General features: G+C 50.0%; 2 protein-coding genes across 2 annotated transcripts; one reads left to right on the top strand and one right to left on the bottom strand.

Moving 5' to 3' along the window:
* The first annotated feature begins 2970 nt into the window (after nt 1-2970).
* Nucleotides 2971-7334, top strand: LOC149998066 (protein unc-45 homolog B-like). The gene is made up of 5 exons (XM_090257533.1): nt 2971-3073; nt 3419-3592; nt 4114-4150; nt 5711-5886; nt 7188-7334. Exons 2-5 carry the CDS (start codon nt 3419-3421, stop codon nt 7332-7334), a joined length of 534 nt encoding a protein of 177 aa, XP_090113659.1. The 5' UTR covers nt 2971-3073.
* A 444-nt stretch (nt 7335-7778) lies between these two features.
* LOC149998065 (DNA repair protein RAD51 homolog 4-like) lies at nt 7779-9683 on the bottom strand. The gene is made up of 4 exons (XM_090257532.1): nt 9427-9683; nt 9057-9118; nt 8751-8869; nt 7779-7860 (listed from the first exon to the last, which is right to left on the bottom strand). Exons 1-4 carry the CDS (start codon nt 9506-9508, stop codon nt 7779-7781), a joined length of 345 nt encoding a protein of 114 aa, XP_090113658.1. The 5' UTR covers nt 9509-9683.
* Between the last annotated feature and the right edge of the window lie 1449 nt (nt 9684-11132).

The raw sequence follows: 11132 nt of genomic DNA, 5'->3' as shown, positions 1-11132 counted from the left end.
CCCTTATCATTCTTTTTAAAATGGATTAAATCAATTAAAAATATTTGATGAGAACAAAAGCAGAAAATGTCTACCGTTCTCAACACTGTAATGCAATAACAATGATAGCAACGTGTCAAGCATTGTTCTAAGTGCTGTACTCTTAATCTTCACAACAACCCTTTTCTCCCCATAGTACAGATGAGGAACTGAAGCAGATAACAAAGAACAGGAGTGCTCTTACCAGAAACCTGGGATTTTCCTTGTCAGCCCTCCTCCCCCTCGCCCCTCAAGCCCTCACACCCAGGCAGTCTCAGGCTCTGTCAGTTCTGCCTGGGTAACCTGTCTTAAATCAGTGCTCCCCATCTCCACTGCCACACTGTGCTCTGAGTCACCATGGTTCCCTACACCACCTCTTCACTTGCCTCCCTGTTTTTATTCTTGCCTCCTCCCATGCATTCTCTACACTGCAACCAGGGTGATGATTTCAAACCAAAAATCTGGTCAGTTTCTCTCCACCTAAAACCCTGCAGTGGTTCCCATCACATGCAAGAAAAAAAAAATTTCAAACTCCTCATAAGGGTCCATTCAGCCTGCCTTACCTCTCCAGCCATTCTTATCTCTTTAAGATCAGATCCTTCTGGCTTTTTGTTAGTTCTTCCAAGGCATGACCCTTTCTGCATCAGTGCTTTTGCACATGCAGTTTTCCCTGTCTGGAAATGTTATGGACTAAATTGTGTACCACCCTCCCCAATTCATATGTTGAAGCCCTGACCCTCTGTGTGACTGTATTTGAAGATAAGGCCTATAAGGAAGTAGTAAAGGTTAAGGGAGGTCATAAGGATGGGACCCTGATCCCGTAGGACTGGTGTCCTTATAAGAAGAGAAGACACCAGAGGTCTCTTGTTTTGCACTCATTCAGAGAAGTGGCCAGGTAAAGACACAGTGAGAAGCTGGCTGTCTACATGCCAGGAAGAGAAGTTGCATCATAAATCAACCCTGATGACACCTTGATCTTAGACTTTTATCTTCCAGAATTGTGAGAAAGTAAATTTCTAATGTTTAAGCCCCCTCGTCTGTGGTATTTTGTTATGGCAGCTCTAGCAAACTAATACAAGTTTCTCACTCTTCAGGTCGTTCCTTAAATATTTATTCATTCATTCATTTAACAAGTATACTGAGCACTTACTCTCTACTGGGCATTGTTCTAGGAGCTCTCAATGCATTAACTTCTTTAATCTTTTACTTAGGGGAACCTTCTCTAAAACGATGTCAGGTTCCCCTATTACATGTTTTCAAAATGTCCAGGTATTTCTCATATTTGAAATTGCAGATTTATGGAACTATTTTATTCATTTATTCAATATTGTTGAGCACCTACTACATACCACACACTATTATAGGCACTTGGCATATGTAAATGAACAAAATAGACACAGATCCTTGTCCTCATGAGTGTTCTCTGTTTTCATGATCGTTCACAGTTCCTGGCCCTCAGTAGATGCTTAAGAAATACCTGTGGAATGAATGAATCAAGATTAGAATCTGGGATTCATTGGACCTAAAATCACAGAACTGCAGTTCTCTGCCAGTGGCAGAATCCTTTATCATATTACCTCATTGCTACAGAGAACTTGCCCCATAAAGAGGCCCAGGATTTGGGACACTATGACCTCAGGGAATCAATCTATCCATCCATCCATCGATCCATCCATTCATGTAGTCAACAAACATACATTAGACAAACATGCATCAGGGCTGGGCCTTGTGTTCAGTAGGGCAGTAGAACTTGTCCAAAGTCATAGCTGTGTGTTCGAAGTCACAGAGCCAGGAGCAGAATCTGGTGTCGGTAACCCACCTATGCTTTTTCTTTAGTGTCTTTCTCAGCCTGGGTAGGCAAGTTTGAAGACACATGGGAGGGGGCACCATGGTAGTAAGTGAATCAAAGCATCAGCATGTAGACACCACACATTCATCTATTTATGCAATCAGGAAACACACGCTGGGCACTGCCTCTGCCAGGCTCTGCCCCAGGGGAAGTCAAGATGCATGAGATGCCATGCTTGCCCTCGGAGAGGAAGCGCACAGCCCAGGCTTGGAGACACTGAAAGGCGAGAGAGTTGTCCATCTCAGGACAACCTCATAAGTTTACCTCAGGAACCCTCAGTTCCTGAGAAACATTTCTTGTCCCCCCCCCCCCCCGGGAGATGCTTTCTAGTGGTGAACCCGTAGTTCTTATCCCAGAAAGACCCTTTTCTGATGAGGGAGACTCAGCTGTCCGAGGAGAGTTCCCAGTCAGATAAGGGGCACAGTCCTTGGTCTCCAGGAATTCCCAGGCTGACCCAGCTCATGCCCTAGGAGAAGGCTACAGTCTGGAGGGGGTAGGATATACAGAGCCCATTCTCAGGGAGTTCCCAGTCGGACAGGAGAGGTAGGCTGAGTGTATCCACTCACTACAAATGGGGAGGAACAGAATACATGTGGATCAAAACAGACCCAATTCCATTAAACTGAGTTAACAAGTCTGCTGGTCTTTCTGTAAAGCAAGGACATTTTTAACAAGCGAATGCCACAGGGAGAGGGGAGTTGTGGGCAGCTGCTCTCTGCATCCAAGTCTGTCAGCCCCTCAGCTGTCACTCTGCTCCCAAAATAGCTGTGGTTGGGGGAGGGAGAGAGGGTTGTTTATCCAGGATGGAGGTGGAGAAGGGACATTATAGCTGTGCCTAGGGAAGGAGATCTGCTGGGGGGTTCCCGTACCTTCTGGATTTTTCTCTCACTCTTCAGCGTATGAGTGCCTGAGCCCCCAGAACTGCCCCTGTGCAGAGTGCTGGGGCAGAGGTTAGTCAGCATCTCCACGTGGTACTTGACTATCCAGTCTGGGGATGGGGAGGGCCCTGAGTATCAATGACAGACTCCAGGAGCACCTGCCCCTGTGGCCAAATATAGTCTGGAGCCACTGGCAGGGGCAATAGTCTCCTGGGTTGGGGCTGGGAGGGGCAGAGGGAGGCTGACTGGCTGGGGGTTCACACCGGAGCTCAGAGGAGCAACCTCACATCACCGGAGAACAGCCCAAGCACATTGTCTTTGGGAGAAAGTAAGCCAGTTGGAATGTTCCTGGGACTGGGAGGGAGAAGGGGAGCCAACAAGAACTTTTAAGGTCTGCACTGAGAGTTCAGGCCTTTGGCCTGGTGGCTTCATCTGCCCAGCAGAGAGGGACAGAGAGGGAGGCACAGGGACCCTGAGGCCCCTCTCAACTTGGGCTATACTCCAAGCACATGCCGTAATATCCTTTTGGGTAATGGATTTGGGGGTGCTGGGCGCAGGTCCCTTCCAGGTAAGAACACTCACCTTCACCCTGGAGCTCCAGACCTCAAGCTGGGAGTCCAGCCCTGGGTCTGGAGTGAGTGGCTGGCCAGACAGAGCTGCCCTGTCCCGACAGATGGCAGAGGCGGAGGCTGAAGCTGTGCAGCTGAAGGAGGAAGGGAACCGGCACTTCCAGCTCCAGGACTACAAGGCCGCGACAAAGAGCTACAGCCAGGCCCTGAAGCTGACCAAGGATAAGGCCCTGAAGGCCACACTCTATCGCAACCGGGCGGCCTGTGGCCTGAAAATGGTTTGGGGCGGGGCAGGAGGTTGAGGGCTGGGCTGGGGTGCAGCCTCCCCTTCCTGATAGGCATCATCCGTCTTCCATCGTCCCAGCCCCCTCCCCAAGGCCCCTCAGGCTGGAGAAGGGCGCCTCTCACTGCTTTCCTAGACCCACTACCCTGGGAGACAGAACTCCCCCCAGATGGAAACCAGCGTAATGGGAACCTGCATCAAGCCAGGGGCTTTTTATGTTATGTTGTAGCATCTCAATAACAGCCTGCTGAGGCAGCGGCTGTCATGTTCATACTGCAGATAAGAACCCCAAGGCTCAGAGGGTTCAATAAGTTGTCCGAGATCTCCCAGGTTGTTAGTAGCAGAGCCCAGATTCAAATCCAAATCTCACTCACTTTTCCATAACCAGCCAGGGACCCTCCTCTGGGTCCCTGATGGCCAGCAGCTCCCATCAGGTGCCCTCTAATGCCCGTGGGGACCCTCTCAGGCTGTCTCTGCAATGGGCCCCCATTAACTAAGTCTCCTTCTCTTTCTCAGGAGAGCTATGTTCAGGCAGCTTCAGATGCCTCGAGAGGTGAGCCACCCCTTCCTCCTTTGCCCCACCTGCCTCAGCATCCCTGTTTTGTCTAAGGGGAGTTACAAATTGTGTAAATGCCAACCTAGGCATCGTAGGCGGGGCTTCAGGTGTGCCTTCCACCCCTAAGTCACATTTTTGCAAATGGAGTTCCATGTTAAGTTTCTTTTCTTAAGAGATTGCTTCTGATCAGAAAGAAAGAGGGAACTCCTGCCTTTTGTGACAGCATGGATGGAACTGGAGAGTATTATGCTAAGTGAAATAAGCCAGGCAGTGAGAAACAAATACCATATAATCTCATCTATAACAGGAACTTAGTGAACAAAACAAATAAATGAGCAAAATAGAACCAGAGGCATGGAAACAAGGAACAGACTGACAGTGACCAGAGGGGAGGGGGAGAGGGAAGAAGGAGAAGCGGGGGAAGAAAGGGGATGGTCTAGTCAAGGAACATGTATTATATAAATGACTCATAGACATAGACTACAGGATGGGGACTGACTGTGGGAGAGGGGGGTGAGGGGGGATGGGTGGGGCAGTGGAGAGTAACAGGGGAAAAATTGGGACAACTGTAATGAAACAACAATAAAAATAACAATAGTTTTATAGGAAATGGCATTTTACATAAGAACCAGAATAGAATACAATAAATGAGCAATTTATGTTTTTAAAAAAGAGATTGCTTCTGAAAATCTTTGCCATGGTCATGATGCACACACCCCTTGTTGTAAATTTGGATATTCTCATGGGGGATCCCCAGGACCAAGTCCATCAGCCCAGTCTACTCCATGGGGGCTGGGCTTCTTCTGGGGAAGAGGGAGTCACCAGCCTGTTCCACGGACACTAGGAGAAGTAAACATAAAAAAAAAAAACAAAACAAAAAAAAAACCATAAGTCAACATTGGCTTAAGAGCATGATTAAAATGGGAAGACTTCTCTTGGCTGCAGGTCTGTGTTTGGGTTTTGATCCAGTTGCCATTCTTTTAGGAGAAACAAATAGCCTGAAATGAGTTCAGGAGGGAGGGAACCAGCTGGAGAGGGGACTGGAAATACACCCTGTGATGAGCAGCCAAGGAAAGTGGCAATAATTAGCTCAGAAAAAGCAACTCCCAGGTGGGACGGAGGAGAGCTGCCTTCAAATTCCTAAAAAGCAAAAACTGTCACGAGGAAGAAAGATTGGATTTCATCTTGGGGGTTCCAGAGCTGGACTTAAGATGAAAGGGCAAAGTTACAGAGGGACATATTTCAGGTAGGAAAGGGGAAGGGCGTTATGAGGGAGCTCCCCACTACTGGAGGTATGCAAGCACCAGGTGGATGCACACTTGGCAGGGATCAGTGTAGCAGATTCTAGAGCATCAGGGATTGGGCAAGGTGACCCTTAAACTCCCTTCCAACCTTGAGACAATGATTTTTCCTCTTTCCTTAACAAAGGGGAGCCTTGAACCAGATAGTCCACATGGGTGGGTAATCTCCAAGGAAGAGATTGGGGGCAGCGGCAGGAGGGGAAGGAAGGTGATCTGCAGCCCAGCCCCCTAAGGCCCTGCCTGTTGTCCCCCCTAGCCATTGACATCAACTCCTCGGACATCAAGGCCCTGTATCGGCGATGCCAGGCACTGGAGCACCTGGGGAAGTTGGACCAGGCCTTCAAGGATGTGCAGCGCTGTGCCACCCTCGAGCCACGGAACCAGAACTTCCAGGAGACACTGAGGAAGCTCAATACAAGCATCCAGGAGAAGGTCAGCCAGACCCCTTCCCACAAGCCTTGGCTACCTCCCCCCATTCCTAGCAAGGACATGGTAGAGGTGCAGGACATTAGGGCAAGGCTAGTCCTACCTCCACTCCCTTGGATGGAGTGAGCAAGTGGCATAGGCAGGTACCGCAGAACGGGGGAGCAGGTGCACCTCTCTGTGAGGGAACAGAGATGCTGTAATGCTTGTGTAAGTGTTGGAGCCAGCCAGACCAGAGCTGGGGCCTTTTACGTTCCAGATAGAGGTTTTTGTTAAAATTGCAACTTAATGTGTCTTCACCTCTCCCTCTCTTTCTAGGAGGATAAAGGCAGCGTGAGATACCTAGGAATGGGGTGGGGGTGTTATTGGTGGCGGATAGAGGAGAGTCAGGAGCCAGTAGGAACAGGAAATCTCTTCTAGGAAAATGGAGTAAAGTGGGGAGAACTTGGACCAGAAGTGAGGAATTCTGCACCCTAGTCCTGCCTTAGCTCCCAATTTTCTGAGGGACCCCCCAGGGTGTCAGTTTCCTCTCTATTGGAGCAGGAGGGTAACTGATCACTCAGCTTCTGGCTCTAAGACTCAGTAACTCCTATGTGCCTGGGGCAGCCCCAAGGTGGGACCACTGTCTGGAGTGCGGACTCAGGGCTGGGGAAATACAACCCAAGAGGGTCAAAGACTGGGAGGTGCATGAGAGACCCCTCCCTTCCCTGAAGGCCTGGAAGGACATAGGAGGGAGTGTAGACCAGCACAACAAAGTAGTGGGAGGTACAGACAGAGATGGTGAGGTGGGGGATGATGATCGGTTTGGTCATTTTAAGAAAGCTTCAGAGCCTTGAGGCTGGGATGGGTATTGTGAGGGATGCACATCTAAACATAGTAATTTCAATTGCTTAAGGAGCTACTTTAAGCTGCTTCCAGTTTCTGATCCTGGAGGCCTATTTATGTTTTAACCCGTATTTAAATGTCTAGTAGCTAACTGTTTTCTAGATTCCAAAATTGGGGAGATGATCCCTTTGCCTTCCAAGACTTGCAATGACCAACTGGGATAAGGAATGTAACTTGACTGTAAGCTTTGTAGGGCAAGGACTTGATTTTGTTTGCCATTCTATCCCTAGCATCTAAACATCTACAGCAGTGTCTGGCACCTAGTAGTTGTTCAGTAAACGTTTGTTGAATGAATGAATGAATGAATGGCAGTGTGAGGGCCCAGAGTAGATACCCTAATATTACTGAGATGAACTTCACGTGGAGCTGACTAAATGTGGACTTCTGCCTGCTCCCTTCCCCACTCCTCCCTCCTCCTTCCTTAGCTCCGTGTGCAGTTCTCCACAGACTCGAGGGTACAGAAGATGTTTGAGATCCTCCTGGACGAAAACAGTGAAGCTGATAAACTGGAGAAGGTTAGTGTTGGGCAAGCAGCCGACCAACAGAGGACACGCTCTGGGCCCGGGGTGTAACCACTCCCCATTCAGGCCCCGCCCCAGTCTCTGGACAGTTTGGGAAGCAGGAATGGAAGAGGGGAGAGGGATGGAGGGGCATCCACTTGGGGAACATGTACAATAAGAGGCCAAAGGTCAAGCACTTGAGAAAACCACATGAACTGTAAGAAGGGAACCGTTCAGGATAAGGCCACTGAGGAGAGTTTTGTAGCAGGGTTGGATTCCGTGTATATTTAAAATTTTTTACCAGCTGACTGCTCCGTGAATGCTTCCTCTGAGTATGTTGGTTTATTAGCTCCCCAAGCCCAAAGGCCAAGTCAGCTTCCTGTTCATCACTCCCTCCTTATGCTGTCTCCACAGGTTCGTACACTGGGTTCACCTGCTCTTCTGTCTACCCCACACGCCTTTAAGTGTAGGATCCTTGCCTCACTCATACACCTACCAACTGCACGTATTTGGCAATCAGTAGGCACTCAGCCGGTGCTTGATGGCTACCAGACTCAGATCCCCAACCAGGAGGAGCACGCACCACGCTGTGTGAACCCTGCCAAGAGAATATGTTGTGAACGCAGCAAGGGCCAAACCAATCCAAAGACCTTTGTGGTGGAGGAATTCTGCATCAAATTCCACAGAAATAGGACAGGAAGGAAGTCAGACTCCCTCAGCCAGAAAGTGGCTGTTGTCTTTAACTCTCTCCCTCTCCAAACAACACGGCAGAATAGAACTACTCCTTTATGAAAGCTCCCTTGTCCCCTTCTGCTGCAGAGTATGGGGCATGAGTCTAGTACTGCAGGGCTTGAGCCCCAAATCCACCCCTTGCTCCTCTTGGGCTAAACTCAAGGGGTTAATCATCACTAACTCAAAGGGCTCACTGAAGAGATTATATAACCTAGTCAATGGCTGGCACATACTAGGCACTCAATAAATGTTAGTCCTGAGTGTTCTTTCTTGTCCTGTCCGTAAGTGAATGAGGACGTAGAGCCAGAGAAGGGTTGCTCTCAACTGCTGAATAATAATAAAATACTGACATCTTGTGTTACAGAACAGGGTTATTAACCTGGGGCAATTTTGTCCCTCAGGGGTCATTTGGCAATGTCTGGAGACACTGTTAACTGGGAGGGAGGTGCTACTGGCATCTAGAGGATAGAGGTGAGGTAACGCAGCCAAACATCCTTCAAGACATGCCCACGCCCCACCATCAAATAATTATGCATCCCAAATGTTAGGAGTGTGAGGTCGAGAAACCCTGTTGTGAGGTCGAGAAACCCTGTTGTGAGGTAAGAGAACTCAGAAGTCCTGACCACCAGTCCCTACTGCCCTCACCCCCGCTTGAAAAACCCTGCCCTCCCTAGGCTCAAGCATCAACGGCCGAGCAGGAAGCACGCATGTCCTCTTGCCTCTCCTCTTCTTCCCAAAGTACACATTCATACAAACCTTTCAATGCCAGTAGACAGGATGGCAGTGGAGGTCTTCAGTTCCTCATAGAGGTCAGCGCCATTGAAGGGGAAAGCTGAGAACTGAGCCAGCAGCACCCGCCTCAAGGCAACCAGGGCCTGGCGAAGGAGTGGGGGCAACTCAGGATGGAGCCAGGGCACTTCAACCCAAAGCGGACCAGAGTACTCAGGAATGAGCAATGACCGGGCAAGGGAGAGGGCATCCCAGAGTCCCATATGCCACCAGCCCCCCTTATCAATTTCTGGGAACCCTTTGCTCAGGTTTGGAACGAGATCATCCGCTCACCTTATAAGACAAGCCACATTTCTGGGCTACCTCTTCCAAGTCTGCGGAAACCAGGTCCACCACTGAAAACAAAACAGGTGTGGTTGATTGGCAGGAAGGGCGGGACTTCCCATGCTTGGCTTTTCCCCCATCTGTAAAATGGGGTGATAATTCTACCTTGGGGCAGGCCATCTAACAGAGCCGCGGAGCCTGGCGTGCTGCCAGGCACTCAGTTCGGGGGTTCTGCCCTGCTTGGGGTTTGGCTTGACCACGCCCACCATCCCGAGGGTGGGGAGCAGAGGAGGGAGGAAGTGGCCCCTCCCGGGTATGCCAGGGCCGTGGGGCCGGGCTCCCCGGTGTCACCAGCTCTGTGGCACGCGCACGCGGTCACCTGTCTTGATTCCGTGGCTCTTCAGAAGCTGGATCATGTCCTGGGTGAGGCCTGGGCAAAGGCCGGCCCTGAGCACACCCATGTCCCCTGGGGACCAGGGGCCGCGCGTTCCGTGGACAGCCGCAGCGCCCTCTCCAGATGCCGCTCGGCGCCCCTTTCTGGAGTGGGGGCAGGCGGCGCGGAGGGTGTGGCCCCACGCCGGATCTCCCGCGCCCAGGGCCCGCCAGTCCGGGCCTGGCTACTGCTTCCGGCTTCCAGGTTCCAGAGCCGGGCTGGCAGCGCCATCTGCTGGCCGCGAGGGACGGCTGCACGACCTTATGAGACCCTTTGGTTGAGGAGGAAACAGGCCGCCGGCGCCACGTGCGCTCCGAGTGCGCGTTAGCCTCTAACCACTTAGCCAAACAAGCAGGCAGACCTAATCATGAGCCTCTGTTCTAAACGCCAGAAAATTCCAGAAGACTGATCGTCCCCATGCTCAGGGCAAGGCAATAAAGAGGAATCCAATCAACCAGATAGGATACTACAGATTATATGATGGGTGCTAAGAACAACAGAACACATGGAGGGCAACTGCTTCTCTGTACTTTACATTTGTTATGAATAACATTTTTTTATTGATTGATTTTAGGGAGGGAGAGCGGGGCATCAATTTTTGTTGTTCCACTTAATTTGTACATTTATTGATTGACTATTATAGTGTCCTGAACAGGGATCGAACCTGCAACCCTGGCATATAGGGCGGATACTCTAACCAACTGAGCTACTCAGCCAGGGCCAATAACATTTTAAAAAACAAACAAAAACGCTGAGTATATGGGACACAAAATATAGAATTTGGTATCTTAAATATCCTTTCCTTTGCCTCATCCTCTGGAAGAAACGTAACAATCTTACGGGGTTATCTTCTCACAATGCAATTAGGTAAGTGCTATTTTTATTCCTGTTTCACAGATGAGGAAGCTGAGGCTCTCAGGGGAGGAAAATCATGTGCCAAAGATGACAGAGTCTGTAAGGGCAGAACAGGACTTAAATCAGACAAATCCACAACTAAATGCAAAGCCAGTACTGCTTTAACAGCCTCTCTTCCCACCCCGAAAGTAATGTGTATGTTTTCCTACAGTAGAGTGGTTTCCTTGAGAACAGAAATAATGTCTGGTTCATCTCTGTATCCCTTTGCAGCACCCTCCTTTGTCACGCAACACATGGGGACACTTGGGGTAAAAGTGTGGCACATTTAGAATGTTCGCAGTAAGACCTGGGTATATGTGAGCCATGCTTTCCCTATACTTACAGACTGGACACAGTGGGGCTTTGCCGCATACAATTGCAGGACATGGTGCCTCAGCATCCTCAGTCTCCCACTCCTGGAAACCCATTCCAGTGCCTTCTTCCCACCATCCTCTCCTCCTTCCCAGAGCAGCGCCAAAGGGCACCACAGGTGGTAGGCATTTTGATCTTCAGAGAAGGGCAGGGCTGCCGAACCACAGAGCATCAGAGATGGAAGGGTGATAGAGTCCGTTTCTTGGTTCTATCCCACTCCAGACCCCGGTCCTGGCCCTAGGCAACAGCATCCCCAATTGTTACACTCTGCGATGATTATGAAGTCAGCTCATTGCACCCCCATCCCAGCTAAATTAAGGGTGTGTCTGCTGTCTCCAGTTTCTCTCTACTTCCTGTCAGCTTGGTTGTCCTGCATGGTGCCAGCC

Source organism: Furipterus horrens, unplaced genomic scaffold (genome assembly GCF_987537825.1).
Source record: "Furipterus horrens unplaced genomic scaffold, mFurHor1.1.pri manual_scaffold_11, whole genome shotgun sequence".
NCBI classification, from domain to species: domain Eukaryota; kingdom Metazoa; phylum Chordata; class Mammalia; order Chiroptera; family Furipteridae; genus Furipterus; species Furipterus horrens.
Note: the sequence above shows the minus strand (reverse complement) of the source record. Positions and strands in the feature narration are given on the sequence as shown.